This window comes from Cavia porcellus, unplaced genomic scaffold (genome assembly GCF_034190915.1).
Source record: "Cavia porcellus strain 051 isolate PalLab524CR breed Dunkin Hartley unplaced genomic scaffold, mCavPor4.1 scaffold_27, whole genome shotgun sequence".
In the NCBI taxonomy this organism is placed as follows: domain Eukaryota; kingdom Metazoa; phylum Chordata; class Mammalia; order Rodentia; family Caviidae; genus Cavia; species Cavia porcellus.
The window spans coordinates 1,826,208-1,854,023 of record NW_026947510.1 but is presented as its reverse complement, the minus strand read 5'-3'; the positions used below and the strand labels follow the sequence as shown (position 1 = coordinate 1,854,023).

Genomic DNA, 27,816 nt, shown 5'->3' with positions numbered 1-27,816 from the left:
ATGACTGGGGACTGTCCTGCTACTGCTGCCACCGCTGCTGCTGCTGCTTCTGCTGCTTCTGCTGCTCCTGCAGCTGCTACCCAGGCTTGGGATTTCAGGTCTCCTTTTTCTAGACTAGGCAGTGTCAACTGCAGAATCTACTAGCTACCTTCCTGTTTCTAATCCACATTCGCACCTCTCTTCTTCTCGCCTTCTCACTATTATGCACTAAATTCTTAGCAATTAGATTTATCCCTCATATGAATGATTGCCACTCGATTTAATTACTGCACGCTTGCCTGATTACACAGGGGCCTCTTGAGAGCCACATGAAATTCATTGTTGTTGCTTTCTCCTTCCCTGCCTGGCCACATTCATTAAATGAAATTTATTATGCTCTGTTTGCCTTGGTGTGGTTCTTCTAGTGAGAGGACTGGAAGATCTGTAAAGTGCCATCACAAGAGAAAGCTGCGGCTATGGGTTTAAAGTTGCTTTGGGGACATGAGAAAATGTTTAGGGCTTGTTTGAACAACTTTAGTTATTCCCTAAGAATTTACAGGGCTTTTGGCTGCCATAAAAAGATTTTTTTTAAGATTAAAGAAATTGAACTTATTTATCTGAGAGAAGGTAAGGAAATAAAGTCGCTCTCAGCATCCACAGTTGGAAAGGATGTCTTCATGAAAAATGCCACTTAGCTGTTCTCTGTCCCCATCAAGGATAGAGGGAAAGAAATTGGCTCAGAGTATAAAAGAAGTGGAGAGTAGTTCTCAAGGCACTCTGACTTCAGGGTGAGAGATGCAAGTGGATTATGGAATTTTCTTTGCTAGTTATGTTTTTGTTTGTTTGCAATTCTGGGGATGGAACCTGTGACTTGGCACAAGTTATCAGGGCTCTGTCACTGAGCTGCACCCAGCCTTGTGAACCTGTGGAGTGGGGCAGCTCCCTTGACCTGTACAGCAGAGGTCCTAGGCAGAGGCAGGAGACATGAGCCCTGAATGCTCTGCTCTGCCTGCTGGGTGTTGGGGTGTTCGAGGAGATCTGCTTTTGGCTTGAGGTCAGTGACAGTCCCACCCTTCCACAGGGAGAGCAAGGAGATGCCAGGCCAGCCAGCCTGCCAGTCCATGGTGATCACTCCTCTCTTCTCCCTGTTGCTTTCCAGCTGGAGGGGCAGTGCATGGCACTACACAATGACAAGCATGAGACCAAGACTGAGAACACCAAGTTGAAGCTCACAAACCAGGAGCTGGCTCAGGAGTTGGAGCGCACCTCGAGGGAGCTGCAGGATGCTCAGCAGCAGCTGGAGAGCCTGCAACAAGAAGCCTGCAAGCTGTACCAGGAGAAGGAGATGTGAGTCTGGCCCGTTCTCCTCCCTGCCTCCAGTTGTGGGCACTGTCTGCTCTCATACACCCTCCACTGGCCTGTGAAACAAGAATTTTGGCCTGTTGCTCCGTAGGGTTTCTTCTAACCAACACTCTTCTAGATTCTAAGGTCACTGAGCAACCAATGGCCTGGAGGTGACAAGAACTAGATAACTCTGGCCTTGAGAAGTTTATAACATGCTTTAAAAAATGTGTTGTCCATCAGCAGGCAGGTTAATGGCAGGACTCTGGAATCATCACTGCAGCTCTCTTGCACTTATCCAGCAATGTTTTCTTCTTAGACTTTTTGAGCCCAGGTTACAGTGAACCACATGTTTCTCAGGGCTGATTTGCCAGTGAAGGGTGTTGTAAGGATCTGGACACTAGGCCTGGCCATCTGGCTGGGCAGAGGTCCACCAGAGCAGGAATCAGCCAGTTTTCTTTTTTGGGGAGCAAGAGGCTTGCACTGTAAAGCTCAGGGCAGAGAAATGTGACAGTTTGACCACTTAATTATCTGTGTATGGCTATTGCAAATCATTCCACACTTGGCACCACATTGGACCTGACTGTGTTTCACTTCAGTTTGTAATTCAGCAGTCTCCCATATGACCATACAGCTGCCACTGTATTCTCAACTTTGATTTACAGGAGAGGAAACTGAGGTTCAGAAGTTTTGAGTAACACCCCAGGATGTTAAATGCTTGGTGGCACCCCAGAGACTAATGAGCCAGCTGGATCAGTCTTCACTCTCTGTTCCTTGCTCCACAGGTGCACTTGTTTCTTCTGCAAAGGTCATTGTGTGGCTGTTCTTGAAAGGAACCTGGGTGCAGACCATCTAACTGCAGTGTAGTGGGCTGCAGCACTTTCCAGAGCTCAGTGCTCTGCATGTTTTAAGTGTCTTCATTTAGGAGTGAAAATCCCCATTCTATCTGACTGCTGGCAACACCGGGGTGCACAGGTCTAATCCAGCTTGTCTGCCAGTTGTGTTCATGTATGGAGAGGAAATGTTTTCAGACTGAGAACTTGATCCCAGTAAGATAGCTCCTCAAGCAAAATCAGATCCTTCTGTCCCAATTATTGGACGGCCAATTGTAGAAAGACTGTGTATTTCACAGTGAACAAGCAAAATCAGTTCCTCCTCATTGACAGCAGAGCAACACAGGGTAAGCACTTAACTTTATGAACAGAATTAAGGATTCCAGCTCTTTAAATTCAATCAACTTCTTAAAGCAGCAAATATCTAAATGCAGAAGAATTAGAAGAGTAACAGGAGTAAACAGCACTGGAGAGCTGGAGCTCAGTGTGAGGACGCAGCCTTCTGAAGTCTCGTCTTAATTAACCGAGCCAGAGCTGCAGTCTCCAGAGGGTGGCAGGGCGGGAGTAGAATCCACAAAGTCACCATGCATTTTTCAAGGAGATCAGAACATCCCGTGTATCTGAAAGCCATGATGGCCCAGGAGAATGTATCCTACTCAGGGAAGCTTGGACAGAGTGACAGCAGGGCCCTGACTTGTTCCCCACAGAATGGAATCACAGAGCCACTCTACTGGGTTTGAATATTCAATCTGCTGCCTTCATTTTATCCATGGAGAAACTGAGGCTCAGAGGTGTGTAGTGACTGACTCAAAGCCACACAGCAAGTTCCTTCCAGAAGTTTGGGACAGACTGGTTCCCTCTATGCCTCTCTGTCCCCTGATGGTACCATCTGAGCTTCTCCAGAGCATCTGAGAGAGGGGAGGTGGATAAGAAATAAACAGACTCAGTCATTTATCAGCAAGAACTCTGGATGGGCAAAATTAATTTTTCTGTCATCTGAGGGTGCTCAAAGTAGGAGTACTAGATCTTCAAATGAGATGAAGAAAGAACCTGCAAACAGAGATAATAAAAAGATGCAGGTCAGGGAAAAGCAGCACCGCTCTGTTTTTAATTAACTTTTATTTTTGAGTCAGTGATTTACGACAGGGACAGTAAGATAAATGTTTGAGAAATGGTCTGCCCCACTCATGACTTCGGTCTCCTGTCACACAGTGTCTCAGAGCATACTCAGTGCAGCATGCACACACACACACACACACACACACACACACTTCTTTACAAAACAGTAGCAGAGCAAGTATTCTGTTTGACTTTGGCCTTGTGCTTTTTACTTTACAATATATTTTTTACATCTTTTCCTAAAAACAAACCCAACAGCCCTTCCTTAAAGGGAGCCATAAACCTCTTGTCAAGGACTACAAGAAAAACCCACAGGTTCTTTCCTTTGCAATTTGCATTTTACCTAGGAATACACTGTTAGAACCTCTAGGTTAGAGCACATTTAAGGGCAGTTAATCAAGGGAGCCTTTCGTTTTGTTAACAGCAATCCGTATGTGTCTGAATAGATGCATGTTCACCAGAAGAGTAGATATAGGTGTATCTGCATGTGAATGTCATGCATATAAGTCTTAAGGCTCCAGCTGGCAGATAGGATAGAGGAGTCCTAAAGACCTGTGATTTAGGAATTGGATTTTCATTCCACACTGAGAACGCAGCCCTTGGCTGTGCACTGAATGACTCTTTCTGTGCAGGGTAAAAGCTGTTGAGCCAGGCTGGGCTCCAGGCTGCAGCACCCTGCATGGGAAAGAGTAGGCGACTGGGTACATGGTGTGCTGATCAGAACTGAGTCCCAGACAAGGACTCAGGGACCCACTTGGATAATGAGAAATACATTGTTTTCCCTTAAGTTGAAATTAAATATAATTGGTAATAAAATGTGAGGAACCCACAGCTCTGCAGGAGGGCACCAGGGAAGCACTGTGGCTTTGTTAGGATTGTCTGAGGTAAGCTCAGGATTTGATTCAGCCTGTTCTTGTCCTGCGGCAAACGCATGATTATTATTCTGTAAAGAGGAAGGAGAGACGAGCACAGAAACCTCAGAAGGAGTTGTTTTTCTCACAGAGGCCTGGACCCTGGCTCCTGCTGCGGCTGGCACCCCCTGAGCAGGGGGATAGATGGATGTCTGAGGGAACCCCTTGCGGGCTGTGGCCCTGACAGCGGCAGGCAGCCCCCAACCTGCCTGTGTGTGCTCCCCAAGCTAAGGGCTGGACTGCAGCCCCTCTGCAATATGACTGAGAGCGACATGGATGACATGGGCGTTTCTAGACTGAGGTTCAGAGCACAGCAATGAAAGAGGCAAAAGTGTGGAGTAGAGCAGGCCTCCCACTGCCTGGGTCCGCTTGCTTTTCCCCTTCCTTCCCCTGAAGCCCCACCACCTTGCCCCAGTGTTCTCCTCCTGTCTCCCTCCCTCCCTGCCTCGCCCTCTGTCCTTCTTCCATTCCTCTTTTCCTCTCTCTAGCCCCTTCTTTCCTCCCTCCCTTTCTCCTTTTCTTCTTTTGCAGTTTGGGAGGCCTCTGTGCCAGGTGTGGTGTTGAAGGGCAGAACACAGCACTGCTCCCAGCCACGGGGGACCTTTAGTCCTGCTGGGTCCCCCGGGTCACTCTATGATTGATTGCAGTTGATACACTCACTCTGTGCATGAGAGTCAGAGACAAGAAATTCTGTCAAAGATATGAATGCCCAACAGTGGAAAATTCCAGCTATCTAGGAATAGTCTAGGGACTTTGAGGGAAAGTCAGGAAGGGAAAGTGATTCCTCCAGATCACCTGAAAGCGAACTAACTCAGTGTCAGGTATGTGCAGGGAGAGATGTTGATGAGACCAGGCTGCAGAAAACTGTTTATTTCTCTCCTGGGGCAACCATACCAGGACCCCCAGCCACATGCCATGGGAAGTGGCTATGGAACAAGCAGGCTCTAGAAGCTGAGGTCTAGAGAGGCCTTAGACTCAGTCGTGGGGTATCTATGTCACCAAGCTTCCTGTCTGGGTTCACACAGTGGGGCCATCTCCCTTTCAGACAGACGTGTGTGATGACTCAGAGATGACCATCACAAGCCAGCACTACACTCTCGACTCCCTCGCCCCCTGCAGCCGGCCCTTTCTTCCCCATGCCCTGATCATCACTCTGTCTGCTGTTCCCAGGGAGGTGTATCGTGTGACCGAGAGTCTGCAGCGAGAGAAGTTGGGGCTTCTGAAGCAGCTGGATTTCCTAAGGTGGGTCAGAACACATCCAAAACGCCTAGGTTAGAAGTCTAGAGGAGCACCCTCACTCCGCTGGTCCCCACTGTGCAGTTAAACCAATGAGCACCACTCCCTTGGTTGATTGGTACATTTACACACATGCCCACATCTCTACAGTTGGTACTCTGCACAGTTCTGCCTCATTCTTGGTGTCTTGCATGGTACCTATTCAGGTAGGGGTGCGACTCAATTTATTGGGCATCTACTGTATGCCAGTTGAATTATCTATCTCCCTTGTCTTCTGCCAAACTACTAGGTAAATAAAGTGACTGTTAGGAGAGGAAATAACTGAGAAGGAAGCCAATTGTTACAAGCCATGAAGCTCCTCACTGATGAGCCAGGATTGAAATCCATAGCTGGCTCTTCTTTGTACTCAGCTATATTCCACTGCTGTTTTCCGGATGAGTAAACAAGTCTCAGACAGCAAACAGCAAAGGAAAGGAGTTTCCTTAGACTTCTAAAGCTCACTGAAATAAATTCAAAGTTCACTGGTCTGGAAGGTGCCCCTCAAAATCAAGTGAGCCTGTGTTGGGAAGAGTGGAGTTTTTGGTCTTGTGCTGTGATTGGTGCGTTGCAGCTGTCCTGGCCTCCACTGATTATGGGACAGAAACTTCTGGGTTCAGGTAATTCAAATCACTTTTGTAGGGGTGCTTTGGAGTTTGGAGGTTTTATGACAACAAGGCCACATCACTGTGTCTGATATCAGTGACAGTACCAGGTCAAAAGCAGCCTCCCCTGGATCTGGTTCGAAATTCTCATGGTCTGATGTGATCCTGGGCAGATGATGTGACCAGCTGGCATCTGAATTTCCTGATGTGCAGACCATGATGTGGTAAACGGAGGGACGTGTTGCATTTCTTTAAATGCTGTAGTTTCTGCATGACTGCCTGAGACCGAAAATAGTACAGTACCCTCCCATCAAAAGGAGACATCCAGGTACCAAAGTCTTCACCTGGGAATGAGGCTGCTGACTTCCCCCTTGCACAGAGTAGGTTCCTTCTATGCGTGGCTCTTCCTCCACTATTCCAGGCTTACAGAACACCTCAAAGCCTCAGACTCACCCTGATTTTCATCCCTGAGGCCTGCCTAACGCTAGTCTTATAACATATAATGCACAGGGCAAATTCCTGGCCCCAGGAATTCCCAGTAAGTGATTGCATTATGACCAGGGCTTGGCCTCTGCTAAACCTGCCTTTCTCTTCAAAAGTGTGGCTTGGTTCAGAAGCCATGATCTGAAGAGTCATCAAATCACATAACTTCCGTCCGTACTTTGTGGTCTTTTGCACTCTTGTGTTAAAGGGAAGAGTCTCAGCTATTACAGTCCAGTGCATCCTGCAGTCACACCACGCCCCAGGCCTTCTCACTCCCCGCTCCACAATGCCATTAGGCCTCTAGCCCCTTTCTGCCCTCCTACTTAGACTCCCACCGGAAGTTGCACACAGGAGTTTGCCCTCTGCCCACCTGGGCCACCTTCTGTGCTGTGGGGGAGTGAAGGCCACCCCACCTCACCCCTTTGCCTGGCTCTGGAATCGATCTGCCCTCTTGCCTGCTGAGGGGTCACTCTCCTCCACTGTCCATTCCCTCTCTGTTAGAGGTTCCCACAAACACACTGTAATATTTTAGACCTGATCCCTGTTGCCTTCACTTCTCCATCTAGCTGCTCTGTATTTCTTCCATTGCTTGATAAGAAAATTTCGAAAAGAGTCATTTACCTTCTCTGTCTCCGTGTCTGTTGTAGTCAGGGGTTGTGAGGAGAACAATTAGTCAGGACATGGAATTTATATTATTTTATGATGATCACCCAGAATTAATGCAAGAAAATGCAGGAAATCTATCCACAACACTAAAGACATAGAATATTCAGTCAAGGGCCTGAATCCCACAGCAACGTCCTGTACGAGTCCAGATGAAGACCCAGCGCTCATTACAATGCTTCTCACAAGTCCAACTGGAGTCTAGAGCCCACAAGAAGGACTCACACCAGACTCTTTTATGGATCTGTGCTGGGAAGGCCCAAAGGTCAGCAGTGGAAGCTAGAAAGTGCTAGCAGGGTGAAGGAGCTGTGCTGGTAGGTTGAGGGTTCTATGCTGGAGCCCAGAAGTCACACTCAAAACAAAGACCAGGGCTGTCCCGAAAAGCACCGCAGCTACGAAGCTCTGACATGAAGGCGCTGAGCTCCTCTGAACAATAAACACAGTCGAGTACAAGCCAGGAAACCAGCGTGTCGAGTTCATCCTATCCATAGAAGGATAAAGCAGCACACGTCTTCCCCTCCAGAGCCAAGAAACAAAGCTCGATGTGAGGACCAGAGCTTCTCCAGTCCAGCAGCTCCAGACCAAACAGCTCAAACAGCAACATACGGGTGAACCCACAATGCCTCACCACCTCAACACCTCAACGCCTTTCTCCACACCTCTATTTCTGCTGGTAACTTTCCTCAGGTGGAACATCTATGCTCAGCACCACCATGATTTAATTGCACTGGTGTTGACTACCAGTTTTTAATCTATAACAATGTCCTTTCTCTGCTGTCCCACTGCAACACTTGTCCACTCACCCGTGACCTCCACCTCGTTAAAGTTGCCAGTCCATTCTCAGGGCCCACTCTTTATCCCCAAAGTCACTTCTTAGTGCAGCATCCAGGGGCCTCCTTTCGAAGCCAGAGTCAGATCATGATGCTCTCTGCAATCCACTCCTCTCTACCCCGAGGTTTCATATACCATTCAGAATGAAAATCAACATTCTTCAGGTGATCCAGGAGGTGGCACGTGGGAAGGTGCCCCCCACCCTTATTTTCTCTGACCTCTTAATTCCTCTCCCCTTGAGTACCCTATACACTTCCTATTTCTCAGGCACACCAGATATGCTCCAGTCTAAGCCCTGCCTTGCTCTCTCCTGTCTGGACTGCTCTCCCCCAGATACCTGCCTAACTGTTTTCTCCTCCTTCAGTCTCTGCTCATCAGCAAAGCCTTTCCTGGTCATGGTAATGGAAGTACCATGCAACGCTCTGGTTCTCTTCTTCCACGTTCCTGCTTTATGTTTTCTGAAGCAATGATCCCCTGCTAACATCCTGAGGCAAGCTTGGCCTTTGTACTTTGTTCATAAGTGCATCCCCAAGAGCCTGGCAAGTACTCAGCCCTTTGAATAGAGCCTGCATGCATGCTTGAAGAATCACTTAGGAAGAGGGGGCTTCACAGCAAGCCTGGTGTAGGAGAGCTTGCCCCCTAGTGACGAGTGCTATGCATGAGCTTGTGAGGATATAGGTAACTTCCTGCCTCTGCTGATTTACAAACTATCCTCAGTGGTTAATCACTTCCCTAAGGGAAGAGATTCCATGCACTGGTGGGTCCTTCCACACTCCACTTGGCCATGTACCGATTTGACGAGTAAAATGATGACTGCTGGATCTGTGACGTTGTGTTTGAATAGCTTCTCCTTTTCTGTCCACAGGGAGAGGAACAAACATCTCCGGGATGAACGGGACATAAGCTTTCAGGTCAGTGACCTGTGCTTCCTTTTGGGTGGGGGCAGTGGGAGACAAGGACAGTGATCTAAGGGCAGCCTGATCTGTGTCAGGCTGACCCAAGATTGTCACTTGGGATTGATACTTGGGATGTGTTAGATCTAATGTGGATGCAAGATGATGGTGCCAGATGTTTGGAAAATGATATAAAAGCCAAGTGGCCTGGCAAGTGGTGACCTGAGTGGATTTCCATGAAGTAACACTTTCCTCTGGGCATAGAAGGAGGAACCCCCTTGGGAGAGCTGCCCCTTTCTTGGCTGCAGAGATAACATCTCCATCTGTGAGATGGTGCAGTTGAAATGCTGCTATAACTTTTAAACCAAAATGCTCAGTTTTCATTTAAAGTTTTACACAGTCAAAGGACAAGTTAAAAATGTGTCTATAGCTGTTTACATAATTGATTTTATGTAAATTTTTCCTATTTTATAGGAGCTCTCCCTCTTCTGTACCCTAGCACCATCACTATTTACTTCTCCAAGTAGCTGGAAAGGTTTTATCTATTTAGATATCTTCACAGTGGGCCATGGTGACAAAATCTAGGACTCCACATTTTTCTGCTCATCTTCTTCTTTACTAGGACCAACTGGGTGCTCTGAAGAAAGAAAAATGGGGGTAGGATGGATTGGTGTGGCTTCCTAATTGTAAGGTTATCACACCATGAGTTGTGGTTGTGTCCCTGGACATGTCATCATCACTTGGGACCATGATCCCTGCCGCTACATGAGGAAAGGGGATCCTTTGTAGCCATAATATAGGGATTTAAGAGAAAAGCTATTGTGAAGAGAGTGATGTGTACTGCACCCTTGTCGGAATAGTAGCCTAAATGTGGCTGGCATAAGGCAGCTAGGTTGCCCTGACTTGGGCCTGACCTAGTTTAAACCATCAGTACCTGGGAGACCTGTCACACTCCCTGCCTTTGATATTATCATCGATGACTAACGTTTCTGATGCCCAACCATGTGCACCATCCGAGCAAGACTTAAGCCTACATGTGTTTGTTTGATGATGCTAATGGTGATAATTGTTTTAGATGTAACACTGGGTATCTTTTAACTTCCAACCAAATGTCATCCTAATCCCTTCACCCCACTTCCTTTCACCTGCCAAACTCATTCTGCTTTGAAAGAGAGAGAAAATGAAGAACCCCAGTGAGGACTGAAGAAAGAGGGATAAAGTCATGTTGATTTAGGATATAATTAAAGATTCATCTAGAATCATTAAAGCCATACCTATAAGGGGTCCCAGGAGTGTGGCAATTCCTCCCCCCCCCCCGCCCCATTAAGGATCATGGTGAACCACGTGGGCGGGGAGACTAATGAGAGATTCTTCCTGAGTTCTGACTCTCTGCTCTCTTGGAGGACATCTGTTAGGAAGCCTTGATAGAGGAGTTGTGAGGACCTGATCCACAGATACTGGAGCCACTTATGTACACACCAAGTCTACCTCCCCAAAGATCTGAAAATCTTGCAGTAGCATATGAGATGGACAAGGCACTGGTTTACTTGGCACTCTGGGCTGTTCCTTTTCTTATTATATCTGGAGATTTGGAAATAAAGTGAGATTAGAGCCATACAGACAAGTGTGATTTCAAATATGCAGAAGCTTTCAATGCCCCTTTCTTATGCATGAAACAGCTATCTCCTATTTGTCCTCTTGCAAACTATTAGTGCTGCTAAGAAGAATAACATGGCAGATCCAGGTTCCACACTGGGTATTTGTTCCTTGGATTCAGTTTTTAGAAACAAGATGGAGTATTTGGGTGGTACCCAAAGGGGAGAGTGGGTGAGTGGTAATAGGGAGACTAGCACCCTACTGGCTTACTTCAGAGTCTTGATATAGCTTTCCTCCCAGAAGCAGGAATGCTGAGTTCTTTTCTTCTCAGACATTGGGGCCAATTCTCAGGCATGCATATGAGGGCATTCTGTGTTTCTGCAGAAAGATAAGGCAGCCAAGGCAAACACAGCTGCTTCCAAGGCAAGCTGGAAGCAGAGATCTGGCTCTGTGATCGGCAAATATGTGGACAATGGAGGGATTCGTAGAAGGTAAGTCATCACTGTTGTCACTCATTCATCTGTTTGAGTGTTGGCTCTGGGTCACACTCAGTGAAGATTGAGTCCTGGGGTATGGCGTTGGAGGGGACTTCCAAGGTCAGCTGCTCTCACTGCCTCGGAAACTAGGAAGATGTGATCCTCCCTGCTACGACATCCGTGCTAGAGGGAGACTATTCAGAGGAAACTTTCAGGAAAGGTCATTGTCTTTTGAACTTGCCTATTCTAATATGTGCTACAGAGAGGGACCTAAGGGTGCTACGGATGCACAGAGCAAGAGGAGGAGGAGGGGTCTCTGAAAGAGAACCGGAGGTGGAGCTGAATAACTGTTGTCTGTTGAGCAGAATGGACGTGCCTGACTTTTTCAGAAACACAACTTTCTTAGCTTTGAAGGTTAATTAAAGAGTTATGTGGGGTCTTACTGGATGGATTCTTTTATAGATAAGATTGGGGCTTGTGTTTGACACATTGTTTCATAGATTCATATTTAAGTAGCTCAAATACATGTTTTGCTGCTGTTGTACACTACCTGACCTGGTATTGGCTTGTTGCTCATGCATAGACAATAGACTCCCTACTCCACCTATTTGGCACATTCTTTGCCCACATAAAGGTCACAGAGAAGTGGAGGCCCTGAAGTATCAGATCCAGGGAGAAGCAAGCTGAAATAAAAAGATGTGCAAAAGAAAATAACTTTGGGAACATAAATCAGCTTATGAGGAAAAATCTTTGGGTTTAATTGCCATAAATTCCACCTCCAAATAGCTGAATAATGAGATACAATTTGGAAGCCAAATTTCTGCAGTAATAGTTGGCCTGTTGGTTCCATGGCACTGAGTGTAGTCGTTGATTGATTCAGCAGGCACTTGCTGACTGCCTACTCTGTGCCAGGTATTCTTTTGAATTTTACAAAGACTTGAAAGATGAATTGACATAATTTTCACTGTTAATATCTGTGATTAAATGCTCATTTAATATTGAAGTTGTGTGAGGTCCTGGTCTATGTGCTGGGTGCCTGAAGTAAGTGAGTGAAATAGACCTCTCTCTTGAGCAGAGGAAACAGACAACAATCCACTAAGCAACAAATCATGAACTCTGAATCCCAATACAGGCTTGGCAAAAGTGGACACTCTCTCTACTGATGCCAGAGAGCATTTGGTGGCAAAACCAAAAATAAACTTAGTCATGCTAAGCTGAGGGTATTATAAAATGTCAACAGTGCCTAAGAATTTCCCAAATAAGAAGCCCTTTCCAAGAAATGCTTCCTTTTAGAGCCTATGTAAGTGGCTGTTTTGTTTCTGGTTGCAAAGCCTTTCGAAAAACACGCTGTGTGCATACTGCTCATGTTGCACGCAAATATCTCCCTTGCCTGGGCAAGCAGAGTGCAAATGGGTGGGAGTACTCGTCACACTATGGTTACCAGGCTCGATAGTACAGACAGGAAGTAAGCTGGAAAGAAGCCAGCTGGCTTTTAATTAAAACTGTGATTTTTGTAAGTAAGGGAAAGGTGTTTGGTTTGCTATAGATTCCTTATTTCCATCAAAGGATCCAAATAAATTTACCATTGTTATGAGCTAGCACTGTGTCCTAATTGATCTTTCTGAATTGCAATTAACCTTAGAATGGTGCTGTTTGAGGTTCTTTTTGCTTCTTCTTCTTCTTCTTCCTGTCAGTCCTTAGGAGCATTAAATGCTATCAGCCAGGGGTAAAATAAAGGGTGTTTCTGTGTTTTGCATATTCTGTGTTCTTCACTAAATCCCTTTCTTCCTTGGTCCTGTTACCTCACTGCTCTGTCTTTGTTGCATTTGCTTTTCAAATCTGTGTAAGAGAGAAAGAGACACAGACAGAGACAGAGAGAGAGATTGATTCAGCTTGCACATAAGGTCCTGCCTGCCAGACTTCGGAACCCTTTCAAAATTCTCAGCTTCCCCCTTTTCACAAAGACCTAGAAGGAGCTTCCTTGCTCAACAGGGTCAATGAGGCTTTTGCTCTCCAAACTTCCTGAAGATACCACTTGTGCCTGGTGTACATCCCAGGGACCTATTTTTCCCCACTCCCATTTCTCCTCTTTGTTATTTCTGCTCAAATGGGTCAAGAAATGAGTGTGCCCTTGTGCACCCCTAGGGGCAGAAAGAAGTAGTGTATGGATATTCCTTAAGGCCCAAAGTACTCCCTTTCTCAAAGGGCAACTGCCTCTGAGGAACAGACGCCTACTGTGAGAGGACAGGGCCCCCCAAGCCACAGCGCCCCAAACTTTGGAGAGCATGCAGTGAACATGCCTACAACTGTGGGTTGCTGCAGTTGTGAACAGGCAGAGCAGATGGGCCTCCTTTGCAGTTTTTGAACTTTTCAGTTCCCTCAGTGAAGAAACAGAGGTTTGCAGAGTGAAACTGTTCTACCCAAGAATGAACAGTTTATAAGGGCTGGTACTGGGAGCAGAGCAAGCCACCTGATTGCCAGTCAGGGAGGTTAATTCCTCTCTTCACTACCTTTACTTCCTTCATAGCACACTACGAATTTGTAAAGATATGTTTATTTTCATCATTAATTCTTTAGACATAACGTTAGCCAGTTTTCCGTTGCTGTGACAAAACACTTGAGAAACACAACTTGAAGGAAGAAAGATTTATTTTGATTCACAGTTTCCTGGGTTTCAGCCCATGGTCTGTTGGCTCCAAAGCAGAAGCATCATGGTGGAATGATGTGGTGAAGGAAAGCTATTCCCCTCATGGCAGTCAGAAGACAGAGGAAAAAGGCCAGGGAGGAGGGGCCTGGGCACAAGATAGAACTTTTGTCCTGGGGCCTGCTTCCTCTGAGACCACGATGCCCAACACCCTACTCAGCAGTGAACTCTTCACTGGATGACTGCATTGATGACACTGACACATTTTTTTGATCCATTCACCTTTCTGGAACCCAAATCTGAAGACTGCTGCTTTGGGGATCAAGCCTTCAATGTATGAGTCTTTGGGGGAATATTTTGGTTCCAAACTGTAACAGCTCTCCACTAAGCCCAGCATGTATATGGACAGATTCTGTGCCCACCTGTTCATGGCCTTTGCCTTCTGTCAATTCTGGTCATAATCTTTCATGTTCGTCTCGTCTTCATCCTCATCATTAGGCACTGAGTATTAGAATGAATGAGCTAAAGAAGTGCTCGATCTGTTGTTTTTCTTGCTGTCCTTCAAAGGCCTGGTGTTCTTTTGTCATCTGTCACAAAAGATATTCTATAATGTAGGCTATTTCCCCAACTTGTGTTTCTTCCCCATCCTGACAGCCAGTCTGAGGAGGAGGAAGATATGTTTAGCATTCCGAGAAGAAAGAGCTCCCTGGGCCTGAGTGCATACCCCCTCACAGAAGAGGAGCCCGGGACCAGCGAGCCAGGAGCTGGGGGTCCACTCCGACGGGCGCTTCGCAGGATCATCTCTATCGAGGAAGACCCCCTGCCCCAGCTCCTGGATGTCACCACTGAGCAGCCATTGAACAAGTGCTCTGAAGAGGAGGGGGTCCCCAGCCAGGGGGCTGAGGGACCAATCCCACAGGCCCCACCCTTGACACTTTCCCCTAAGTCTCCCCGAGGGCAGCCTGTCGGAAAAGAAGCCCTCTGTCGGGTAAGGGACCAGCCCTACCTGGTTTGTAGGCATTGCTCTATAATCTGTCCTTTGCTTTTTCACCCAGGAGTCCCAGAGGGCATTCAGGAAGTAGACACAACAGGTTCTGGGATGTCTCACATTCCTGTCTTCCAAAGACCCCCTTGCCCTGCTTGGCTGAGTGTCAGTGGGAGAGACTTGGGGTACTGATGAATTCTCTGTGTTAATTCTACTGTTAGCCCCATCCCACCCTGTGCTCTTTTCTGACTCAGATTCAAAGCATTTATTGAACGCCTACCTAAGATAGGCTTCCTCTGGGCTCATACCATGAAACATCAGAGACTTTCAAAGCTGTGCATGTAATTCCTCTCAGCAGGGCTGGTCCCTGCTGGAAAGTGTGTGTACACTTGTTTTCCCTCTTAGTTCTTAGTCAATCAGCCTTCATTCCCCAATTCCCTGCCTGGTCTTCCCTTTAGAGAGTGTTTACTCCTCCTGCTAAGCCTTCCTGCTAAATTCTGCAAGGAGACCATATAGATTATTCCTCTGGCTCTGATGTTCCTTCCCTCATCTGTAACTAGACCTTGAAATAGGCTGCTCAAGCCCTCAGCCTCCACTTGACCTTCTGAAACAGCTTTCAAATATCCACCACCATGACCCCTCAATCACCCTGATTTTCACAGTCTCTACCTGTACTTCCACTCAGTGCACAATGGTTTAGGCTCAAACAAATGACAATCAGAGATACAGAGACGAAAGACAGGCAGGGTGCCAGCATCTTTGTGCATTGCATGAATATACAAAACAGAGCGGGGGCATCATTTTTGAGTGTGGGCTTTTAAATTTTTTTTTAGTTTAAATTCTGTAGTTGACCTTGAAATCCTTCATATACTAGGTGGAATTTCTTTCTCTGCAGAAGACTGCTAATGACTTTTTCTGAAACTCAGGTACTGCTAATATCAACTGCCACTCCATTATAGTATTTGCTCAAGGAGAGGAGCTAATTCCTCCAGTCCACTCTTAAATAGATGTCAGAAAGGCTCCTCTGACCATGCAGTGCTGAACTGAGCCTGCAGACAAGACTCAAGTGAGTAAGCACTTTTGGAGGGGATAGCCACCAGGCAGAAGGAAGGGACCACAAGCCACATCCTACTCACCCTGTGTCCTTGAGCGAGCCCATCCCTCCTGAGCTTTTAAAGCCCCAACTGATGGGTGGCTCAGCTTCCTGCACTGTCCCCTGTATCTCTGGGGAAGCCACAGTGGCCTCTGAGAAATTACAGTGGCCTCTAGGAAGCCACAATAGCCAGGCATCACAGCACACGTTCCAGCTTCCTGAGTGGAGACCATTTGGTGTCTGGGAAAGATGACTAGAAACTGAGGCGAGAGAAAAAGAGAGCCATATCAGAGTCTCCATTCCACCCCAGCTTTCAGTGACAGTGCAGAAAAAAGGGACTCACATTCCAGCTTGGATGTCTCTGCCCCTGTGATGTAGCTACCCTCTCTCTAGATCACCTTCCTAGAAATAGTCCAGTAGTCCTGTCTACCCGAAGAATCCCTGCTTCCTCTAAGCTGCCACCTATTCCCATGGCTCCTCCTCTGTGCTCCTATTGCTCTGTGAGCATTGTGCCCCTATGATTGTTTACATACCTGCCTCCCCCACTTCTCCATTAACCACGGCCTGCCTTCCCACCCCAGAGTCATAGAGGCAGGCAACTCATGTTAGTGATGGCTTATTCTCTTCCTTTCTATGATGTGAGAAAGACCTCTGTGCCTGGAGCCCAGTACTAACTGCATTCTGAGCCTGGGGTAGCCTCTCTGTGTTTTGGGCTCCTAGGAACCATAGGCAGAACAAGAAAGATGAGTCAGGGCAACAGTAGGGACTAGGGGATGCCCCTGGAAGGTACCTGGACTGACTGTCTATGATCCACAGGAGGAACATTCACCACCCACTCCAGATCGGCTCTTCAAGATTGTGTTTGTGGGCAACTCTGCGGTGGGGAAGACGTCCTTACTGAGGAGGCTCTGCGACGAGCACTTCTCCACAGGCATTGCAGCCACTGTGGGTGAGTCGTTGCCTAGGAAGGGATTTGGAGCCCTTGGAAAGACCCATGGTTAAGGCTGATAGGGACACCAGTGTCTGCTATGTTCAGCAGTGGGCTGGGTGAAGCCCACACCCCACACCACCAGTTACTAAGCTCATTCAGTGGGATGGGACCCAGAATCTGTAAATCCAACCCTAGATTTATGGAATGGAAGTTGGCAAAGATGGATTTGGGACTCTTCTATCATCTTGGGGAGCTGCTCTGTCTTGTGTCTCTCCTTTGCCTCTCTCACAGGGCCCTGATTCTTCATGTTCAGACTGAGCATGGCTTCTCCAAAGCCCTAAACTCTATCACTTTAGCACATCCCTGTTCGCAGTGGGCCTACTACTTCCTTGCTTTGCCCCTATGTGTGCATATGGTCATGTGTGTGTGTGTGTGTGTGTGTGTGTGTGCGTGTGTGCTCATGCACACATAAGCATGTATATGCTTGTGAATGTGCTGATGGGGCACTCTGGACAGCGCCTTTTACCCACAAATTTCACCCAGGCCTGCTGCATGACAGCTGGAATTAATTGCAGAAGCTCATTAGGGTCAGTTATGAATAGATGGTCATAGCTAAATGTGTTCCCACTCTTGAATAATATTTTGTTTAAACAGAAGGTTTTAATTGCTTCACCACAGTTACACACTGCTTTGGAATCTGTGGCAACACCCAAGGGCATGTTGACTTTTTAGCTTCCACCAAGCAGAATCACTCAACAGAATATAAATGCTTTGAATGAGTACTGTGTGCTATTTAACCAAGCTGATAAGTCCCCTGAACTTAATATATTTAGGGTCTGAGTATTGACCAAGGGCTTTTATAGTCATCATTTCCATCTGGCTCTACAACCACAGTGGAGGAACAGAATTATCAGTTCAACAAGTGGGACACTAAGGCCCAGAGTGTTTGAGAGGCTTACCTGTATTCCTGTTCCCCACAAACACACCTCTGTCCTCTCCACAGCATCTCTGGCAGTATTGAGTTGTTTCCACTAAGTGCCCAGTAAGTGGCAGGGATCCTCTTTTGCCTCATGGGCAGAGATTAATGTAGGCAGAAAAGGCTGCTGGGGTCCCCAGGATATCAAAAGTTCTGGATTCTTATCTTTCCTCTGCCACTAATTGGCTGTGTGACCTCAAGTTGACTTGATCCCTCTTTGGGATTCAATTTTCCTTCATTTTTCAAATGAAGACATTGATCTGGATACCCCTCTACAGCCTCCAAGCCTGGCTGTTTGGCCAAGTCATCTTCCACTTCAGACTGAGAAGCTGGGCAAACTTCTGATGCATCAGAACCCCACTTAGGGACTCTTTTCTTTCTCCCACTTTGACCTGACTCTGTCCACACTTCTCCTTCTCACAGACCTCTGCCCACAGGCCACAGTTCTCCATTCTTACCTCTGATTCTTTTCCTGTACTTCCTTTTCCTGTACTACATCTTACCGGCCCCTTTCTGTGCCCCACTCCAACAACAGACCAAGAGCTATCCTACCCATGACAGAGCATCAGGGCCCTGGAGGGGAGGAGAATAAAGCCTGAACCAAACCTCAAGAAGGTGGACAGGTTTGCTCTGCAGGTGCCACGCCTCTGACATCGGCCTGTTTGGTGGGAGGCTAGGGGATGGGTGTGCAAAGACCCTGAGCAATGGGCTTCTTGCTGCCAAAGGGAGCAGGTCTGTGTACTTTTCCAGCATGTGGTCCTGAAATGGAAAGCTCTGAAAAAGAGAAAATCAGACTAACAGCACTTCCCTGGGGGTCAATTATGGAAGCACCTACAATTTAGGAATGAGAAAAATCAAAGGTTCTGTATCTGGACCACATCCACCCTGCTGAGGCAGCCACTTAGATTAGCCTCCCTACCACACAGCTTGTCTTGCCTTATTACAGTGTCAGTGAGGAGCTGTCACAGTAACCTGCAGAATACTCCCTGGAGGGAAGTGTATATGTTGATGAGTCCCAGATCCCTAAGGCCAATGCAGCCCAACCCAGCACTGGGCTCTGGCCCACTGGCTCTCCAGCATACCACTGCAGCACATCTAGGAGTATAAACTAGATGCTTGTTCCAGGCTCCCTTCCATTGCCAGAGCTTTGAAGATTCTGTGGTTTTCCACATCCCCATAAGAACCCTGTGACCAAGAACCCCCAGACTCTTGGCTTGTTAATACAACTGTATGACCAAACACTCTACCTGCTCCACCATATGACTCCTACCTACTCTTTCAGTAGTGGCTGATGATGTCAAGTGATGGTTTATTTGGGTAGAACATTGGAGCTGGAAAAAAGCTTGGAAATAGCTCATGTACACCTTATTGTAAGCGAGAAAATCAGGCTCACAATCAGGCTGATTATTAGGAACTAAGCTCCCCAGCTCCTAGGACTCCAAGTCCAGTGCTTGGTCAGCTGCTGGCCCTGTTGTGCTTACCAGTCCTGCTCCTGAGTCCTCTGGGGTCCTCTGGGGGATGGACCCTGCAGGCCTTTCAGAAGATGAGATAGATGCCGTTCTACAGTTGAGTGCCTTAAGGGTGAAGACTTTTGGAACACTATCTTGCATGTGTGAATATTCTTTTTTTTTAATTTTATTTTAAAGAGGGTAAAATTAAACATAACGAAACAGATAATAAGAAAACAGTGTAAGAGACACAGATTTCACAGCAAGACAACCAGAGATCTTCACTGTCTATCACATTGTCTCTTGTTTTCTTCCAAATAGTTGTCCATGTCTTCACATACAGTGAATTCATATAAAACAAAGTAGTATAAATCTTATCAGACCAGAATGATGAAAGCATTTTGGGTCTTCAAGGCAGACAATAAGGAAGTCAACAGTGGCTGCTCATTCTCTTCAAAATAGCTGTTCAGACCTTCACATATGTTGAAATTAAACAAAACAAAACAGACTAAAATCACTCTGAACAAAGAATCATAGTATTTCTGGATTTCACATCATGACACTATGGAATCAGCACTGGGTACCTTAGCATCTCTTTTTCTTCAAAGTAGCTGTTCATTTCATCGTGCATTATATAATCAATTCCCATAAACTGTTTAGAAGTTCTATGCATGCATGAGTCTCTACATGTATACCTATCCTTTCTGTATTAGAGGGGAAAAAACCAAAACAAGACAAAATGAAACAAATTCCTAGAAAAACACGAACCGAAAAAGACATATAAAACCACAATACAAGGTGATCTACAATGGTACTATGATGTCTCTTGTTATCTTCAATAGAATTGTCTATGTCATCAGGCATAGTATAATTAAACATAGCAGTATATAACAATATTAATAAAAGCAAAACATTGGAGACATTATAAGACTTCAAAAGCAGGTAATAGTCAAACCAGAATGGGTATCCCAGTGAATCTTGTCATCTTCAGTGTAGTTGCCTACACTTTCAGACTTGATACTATCAAACATAACAAATTTGAATAAAATCAGTCAAGACAAAAGAGCAATCTAACAAATCAGATTCAAATAAGATCATTCAAAATAAGACAGTGTAAGTTATATAGGGCTTCAGATTAAGTTAATAGGAAATTAAGGATGGTTACTGCAGTATATTCTGCTATTTTTGGATAGCTGCCTGTGCCCTCAAATCTAGTACAAGTAGACAGACTGGAACAGAATATAATCAAACTAAACAGAGCGATGAGAATAATGTGGATTTGAAATCCTGATACACTATTAACAATATCCTCTGTCTTCCTTTTTTAAACAGTTTCTCCCCTGTTACTTTCACAGGGTGCATTGTACATTTTGAGTCCTAGTAACTCCTTTAGTTTTTAGATTAGGTGGGGCAACTTGCTATTTACCTAAGTGGTTCTGAACCTTTTTACCCCTGAGCTTGATCTTAAGTTGTATTCCTTTACATACAAACGCCTCCAGGTTTTCCTTCATTATAGCTGAGCATTCTCCATTGCACATAAATGTCATGACTTTCCAACCTATCTGTAGCTGCTGGATGAGTTGTCCTTATTTCTCTCTGGTTCCCTGTTACATAGAGCATCGTTTTCTCATCTTTGACTTTCAGTTCATTAACCCTTTTTCAGGTAGATTATATTTCTTATTCAGAGCATCTCAATGGACCCTATCTCCTGATCTACTCTGCCTGTGTTTCTTTCTGTTAGTGTATTAAAGCCATCTATGTTAGAGAATGTAGCCAACATTCTCTGCCTCATTTCTGCTATGTTATTTTTCTGCCATTGGTTGTCTACTTTTCTCCTTCATTCCACTGTCTGCCCTGTTCATTGAGGACTCTCTACCACTGTTCCTGAAATCCTGGTATTTTTTTTCTCTCTAAAATGTCCTTCAGTATTTTTGTAGGGTTGGATTGATGTTCACAAACTCCCACAGTTCTTTGTCATGGAAGCGTCTTGTTTCTCCATTAATTTTGAGAGACAGTTTTTCAGGGTACATCAACCTGGGTTGGAGGTTATTTTATTTCAGGGCTTGGAATACTTTGCTCCAAGCTCTTCTTGATTTGATGGTTTGTGTCAAGAAGTCTGTCTTGATTTTGATGGACTTTCCTCCATAGGTGATCTAACTCCCTTCTGACTGCTTTCAGTCAGAGTCTGTTCTTGTGATGAATTTCTGGGATCTTGATTATTATATGTCTGAGTGTAGATCTGTTTTGGTTTATAGCTAGCTGGAGTTCTGTATGCCTCATACATCATATCATTTCCTTTTCCTGTGCTTGGAAAGTTTTTCTTAATTATTTTTGTGAATAGCCTTTGTATTTCCTCTGTGTTTACCCCTGCTTCTTCGCTCACATTTTTTATTCTTAAGTTATAGATCCTCTTGTCTTCTTCTAGCCTTTGTATTGTTACTGCCTGTTTCCTTGTTATTTTTAAGAGATTTTTCCTTTCACAATCACACATTACAAACCTGTCTTCAAGTTTTGATAATCTATCTTTAGTTTCATTCAGGCAATTTTGTCAGTTTTCAATGGAGTTTTTAATTGCCTGGTCATCTCTTTGAATCTGTTTCATATATTGTAGGGTTTTTTTTATCTTCTTCATCATAGGTTTCTCTCTTTTTTCTGGGTCCCTCCATTCTTCCATCTATGTCTTCTTGAGAGGTGCTTAGCATTTCTTTTATTAATCTTCTTATATCTTGCTTTACTTGTACTAGTATTTCAGTTTTGAGTTCGTCTATAATGTCATGTAGATGTTTCCTTATGTCAGCTGATGCCATGTCCAATATTGCACGTTTGCTGTCCTCGATCTTTACTGTATTTTCCTCTCCTGGACCCATATTCCCTTGGTTGGCGGCTGGGGGCTTTTTCTTATTTCTTTCTCTTGTCATATTTCTGGTTTCTTCCCTACAGGTGTATGGTGGAGGTCCCAGTCCCTTTCCATATTGGTTACAGTTCTTCTGAAGCATGCTGGCTAGGGATTGCTGCTCTCTTCAGTTTACTGTTGATCATTGAGGTGCAATCAGGAGCAGTGTAGGCTGGCCCCTCTCCTCTGAGCCAGTCAACCAGCGGGGCCTTCACCACATTAGCAGTGAATGGATGGGTGAAACTGGTTCAGGACAATTTCAGGGGCAATTTTGTCCCTTGCTATTGGGTCCTGACCAGGGACATGACCCAGCCCAAGCAGATCCCCCCAATCTGCTCTGGGTGAGGAGCAGCCAACTGAAGCCACTGCAGTTCCTGGTACAGGCCCATCCTGCCCAATTCCAATATGTCATTCAGCCAGTCACCCCCCTCCCACGGAGGACCAAATTCTGAGCACTCAACGCAGGTTAGTACAGGTCTCCACTCTAGCTCCATTCTCTGTTGTGATGTGTCCTTCTGCCGCGGAGTCACCAACCCCTGACTTCAGCACGACCGCGAGTCATCTGACTCCAGGGCACCTAGCACAGTGTGGGACTGGCTCCAGTGATAGTGCATCTGGCTCCAGCCTTCCATCCACATTTTTTTTCTTTTCTTTTCTTTTCCTTTCTTTTCTTTCTTTTTCCTTAGTTTCTTTCTGGGTTGTGAGAATCCCTCTCCTTTCATCCAGTCTTCTCCATAGTGGTAAATTCTAGTGTCTGAGCTGTTTCTCTCAGAGAGGTTCTTTACCTTGCTACTTATCAATCCACCATCTTCTCTGGACCCTCATATGTGAATATTCTTACAGGTCACAGGAGAGGAATATTTGTATACTGAGAATCTGTGTCAAGATCCTTTTCTCTGAATGCTACTGTGGGGTCCAGAATGCCTATCACTGACCTTGTTCCTTTTTCTGGGGCAGATGACCCCAGAGAGGGTCACACCCCTGGAGGGATACTTGTGATAGCTAATGGATCCTAAACCCATCTCAAAGTAAATGCCATCTTTAGATATCTCCCCTACTTTCTCTCTCTTTTTTTCTCCCCTTCCTCACACCTTTAGATTGGCTTAGGGCGTCTTAAGGAATGATCCATCCCCCAGGATGTTTAAATTTTATTAAGAGAACTTTGAAAGGATCTTAGCCAAAAGAAGTGAGAGAAACAGAGAGGAAGGTACAGACAGAGGGAGAAAGATGGAAGGAGGAGAAGAATGGGAGTGCAAGAGGGAGGGAACACACTGGGTTCCGTCCTCTCTCCTTCAGTTTCCCTTTAAGGAAGAGAATCTATGGAGGGCAGCAGTGGTCTGTACTGGCACACTGCTTTCCTGCATGGGCTCTGACTTGGCCTTACACAGTGTCACTAAAGAGGACATAGGTTGCACCACAGTATGAAGCCTGCAACTGAGGAATGCTGAGTGATTGATCAGGGTCCATAGTAAGTAAGAGGGAGACAGGACCAGAGCTTAGGTCCTGTGCTCTGTGCATCTCTCCACAGTGTCTCCCAGAAGGCACGAGGACAGCTGTCCCCTGGGGATGGCATGACTCAGACATGGAGGCCTCACTTCCCTGATTTAGAAGTGAAGATGCCTCCACCCCCAGGAAGCCCTGATGACAAACCCAGTCCCCCTTGCAGGTATCGATTACCGAGTGAAGACAATAAACGTGGATGGCTCTCAGGTGGCCCTGCAGCTGTGGGACACGGCTGGACAGGAAAGGTGAGGAGCTGTCCCTGAGGTCTGGGCTGTGAAGTAAGGCTGCTTGGGCCTAATGGTGGCCTCCCTGGGCAGGTACCGCTGCATCACCCAGCAGTTCTTCCGAAAAGTTGATGGCATCATCATCGTATACGACCTCACAGCCAAGGAGTCATTCCTGTCAGTCCGGCAGTGGCTCAGCAGCATAGAGGTGAGCAGGCCCCTTCTGGCAACTGCATGTCCTCTGCCCTGCCCCTCTTCCTCTGGCTCTCACCTTTCCAGGACCAAACAGAAACAGGTATTTGTTTACCTGTGCATGTGAGAGCTGGGGTCAGGAGTGAGAGCAGCCCCTGACCTCATGGAGAAACACACAGGTCACCAGTGCTATGGTTTGAAGGCCCTGGCCAAGACTCATATTGAAATGTGACCCTTTCTGTGAGATATGAAGGGGTGGAACTCAATCTAACTACTGTATTTGGGAGGTGTTAAAAGGAGACCATGAGGGTTGTGCACTGATCCAGAGGGGCTGTGTCTGTTCAAGAGGAGGAAGAGAGGCCTGAGCAAGTGTTCTGTTTTGCCATGTGATGCCCTGTGCCACCTTGGGACTCTGCAGGGTTCTCATCACAGTGAAGAGAACTTCACTGGAAGTAGCTGTCTAAGTTTAAACTCTCCAACCTCAGAGCAGTGTATCAGGTGAACTAGTCAGCCTATAGTATTGTTATGGCTCCAGGAAGTGGACTAAGACTACCTGTAATTGTGTCATTACAATTTCTATGAGTGAGGAGGTCTAGATTGGAGCTGAGGCACAGAGTGGGGTGCCCCAAGGTTTCCCTGAGAAGACAGCAGTGTTTCAGTTGAGTCACAATGAAATTCTTCCTCACGACCCCTTTCCCAGCCCTGTGTTTTGCTGGTTCCAGTGCTCCCAGCTGTGCCCTGCCCAGAAGCTTTTCTGTGCAGTGGTTGAGGCTTCTGTCCCAGCCCTCCACACACCCTTCAGGGGAGGTTGATCTAAAAGGTGAGTCTCTGGACTCCTCCCCAAACAAAAGCCCTACCCAGGGCACTGAGCAGCTGCATTCCTCAAATTCAGGACTATCTGTGAGGCTTTACCTTCTTGGTTTATGCTCACAGTGTGTTGCTTTGTGAGTGCAAACCATCTCTTGTCCAAACACATGTTGTTCCTCTGCCACCTTGATGCAGGTTTCACAAGGTCAAAGACAGTGTAGACAAGCCATGTACTGCTTCTACAAAGCAGTCCAGTAGGACTTCCCATTGCCTTCCACCAGAAGGATCCATCATTCATTCAGTATTTGTTCAGAACACTGCCAGGCCCTTCTGTCCCCCTGAGGTTTATCTTCAGCCCTGTCACCTACTTACGACTCTTTTGTAACTCACATGCTTACCCACCTGTGTCTCTCACTGAGCCTCCTGAGAACTGAAGCCACTTCTTTGTCATTGCAACCCAGATTCTTGACAGGGGCCTTGACTCATGGTGCTTGGCTAATGCAGATGAGTAAGTGGATTCTCACTGGGGATGCTGATCTCTTGATCCCTTTGGCCTTGAGACCTGTCTGTGATTCTTCCCACCAATATCTGTTTTTGTGTCACCTTGACTGGCTAGACCACTCTCTGCTATTCATCTGCGTCCTTCTTATTACCAAGAAAAATAAGAGACAGAATAGAAGCCAGATTTAAGGATTATTCTGAAATTTACTTAATGCAAACCATCTCTCAAAATTACTGTGCATTAATCCTTTACAAATGAAAAACTGTATGGTTTGAAATATAGTGAATTATCTCTGCACCAGACTATTAGTAAGGTAGCAAATGGCACAGATAAATGTGGCAATTCCTGTTTATAATGTGAAACTTATGATGTCATTGTCTTTCCCTTTCCTTCTCTGTCATACTTTCCTCCTCATCTTCTTGGTTTTCCTTTCCTTTCCTTCCTTCTTGGCAGTACTAGGAGGAGCATTAGGAAGCCTATACCCCAAAGTTTTTATGCTCTTATCTCTGAAACTCTGGAAACTGACATATATACCCCTGATAGTGGGGTATGGCAGAGACAGTCTAGTGACTTGAGCTATGGGTGCTCATCTCTTTTTGTCATCAGATCTGCTTGGCTTCTTTTGGTTGTGCATATTGAGTACACATACAGTTTTACTAGGCAAAAGCATTTTCCTGTGAAAATCATCTGTCTAGTACAATCTAGCACACTGGTTTAAACTAAAATGAAATCAAGGCCACCCATTCTTTTCCCAGCCACAAACATTCAATTGTCTGCCAACCTAAATTATGATATATATTGGAACTTGGTGGAAATGATCCAGAAGTAATGGAAGTAGATGTAAACAAATTTGCAAGACTACGCTCTCCGCTACTATTAGGGATATAGTTTCTAGGTCTTCTGTTTCCACAGAGGACCTGAGATCAAGAGAGAGCATGCAATTGGACTTGGTGGTAGAAGTGAAGAAATCTCAAAATGTATCATTATATCTTTGGAGTATAAATCCAGTCACTACAGTCAACTGCTACTGAGCACTGGATGTCCATCTGTTCCTTCATGGAATGAGACTGACAGCATTGTCAGCATGTGCCTGGGAAGATGCCCGTGGAAGCTTTGGAGTATGCAGAGGAGGGTGATCCATACAAGGCTAACTCAGAGAGTTATCTATGTGTATTAGTCAGCTTTTTATTGCTGGCACCAAGAACCTCACATACACTATCAGGGCCCTGGCCTTGGTCTACCAATCTTCTGCTCAGAGGTTTGATGACTGGATGAAACACACACAAAAAAATATATACACCATAGTTACAAAGGAACTGAATCATTTTCAAAGATATCCATGGTCCCACACCAGGAATTTGCTGAGCTTGACCCACGTGCCCAGCATGTACCAGGCAGTCTAGGGGACCAGGATGACAGACTGGAAAATGAATTCAGCTCAGTGGCACAAGGTTTCCAGGGCAAGTGCGGGAGTCTGTGTCAGATGATGGCGTGTGTGTTGAGGTGTGGAACAGAGGCATCAGGAATGCAATTATTCTCCTGATTCTTGAAAAGCTAAGTCATTCTACCTTGGCAACCAGCAATCAGAGGTGTCAGGTGATAGATTAAAACTTGACATCTAATTTGATCTTAGGGGAACTGAAAATAATAAGTACTTTATATTTGTGGAGCACCTTATTTTTCCAAAGAGCTCCAAGCACTTTACCAACTCCCTCGCCTGGGAAGGAGGGTGGAAGGGAAGCTTTAATAATAGTCTTCATAGTTCTGAAGCCTTATTATTAACTGAATGGTGGCCAGCTGTTCTCAGTGCCCCTTTCTTCCTCAACCTGAAAAGCAGCACAAGAATAAAGGGCTGAAATTGCCATACATGGGAAAGACTCTCATGAGGTTGTGAGGGGTGGAACAGATGCTGGGGGAAGTGGTAGAGTTCCCTGGAAAGAAAGTTCCTACCATGCCAACTCAGCCGTCTCCTGGCCATTGAACTTTGGCTAATCATACTCGGAGTGAGTGGAGAAAGTGCTCTGCAAGACTCCTTCCGGCATCGGACTCTCTCAGGGGGCCCTGAATGGAGCAAGAGTGTGTGAATGGCAGGAACCTCAAAGGTCCTTCCAGCTCAAAGGGAACCAAGGCCATTCCATGGAAGAGAAAACTAGTGATAGTCTTTGTTTGTTACTGTGACAAAATATATGAGAAAAGCTACTTATGAAAGAAAGTTTACTGCACTCACAGTACAAGAGAATCAAGGGCACAGGAGCCTGCATGGCTTAGCTCTGGTGAGAATCCTCTTGGCTGTGTCACAGCATGGTGGATCCTAACACAGAAGAAGTGTTTGTGAGGAAGAGATTGCAGTGTCAGACCAGAAGCTACAGGAATGGGGAGGGGCTGGCTTACTCTCCCAAGAAATAAGCAAGGTCCATGAAAACCACCTTAAGCCTTTCCAAAGGAAGCATCTCAATAACCTCAATCTCAATAACCAACCCCTGGCCTCACCTTGTGGAAGTCATACCTCCAGCACCATCTTATTGAGAACCACAACCCTTAGAGGAAAAGCTCATTCAGACCATCACATTTACCCTGCCTGATGGGTAGGAGAGTTCTACCCTCAGAACTGATCCT

At 45.9% G+C, this 27,816-nt stretch overlaps 1 protein-coding gene across 12 annotated transcripts in view; it reads left to right on the top strand.

Annotated features, from left to right (window-relative positions):
• The window catches only part of Cracr2a (calcium release activated channel regulator 2A), a 117,069-nt gene that overhangs the window by 73,502 nt on the left and 15,751 nt on the right, over positions 1 to 27,816 (top strand). For 10 of the 12 annotated variants that reach the window (XR_010043671.1, XR_001199734.2, XM_003463295.5 and 7 more), the window contains 8 exons: positions 1,139 to 1,326; positions 5,354 to 5,425; positions 8,903 to 8,948; positions 10,911 to 11,017; positions 14,301 to 14,634; positions 16,541 to 16,673; positions 23,639 to 23,720; positions 23,793 to 23,907. Coding sequence is in view for 9 of the 12 variants with exons in the window: in XM_003463295.5 (XP_003463343.2) it covers positions 1,139 to 1,326; positions 5,354 to 5,425; positions 8,903 to 8,948; positions 10,911 to 11,017; positions 14,301 to 14,634; positions 16,541 to 16,673; positions 23,639 to 23,720; positions 23,793 to 23,907 (1,077 nt within the window). In the remaining 3 variants the exon portion in view is untranslated. The other 2 variants (XR_010043672.1, XM_063237700.1) reach the window with 2 other exon arrangements.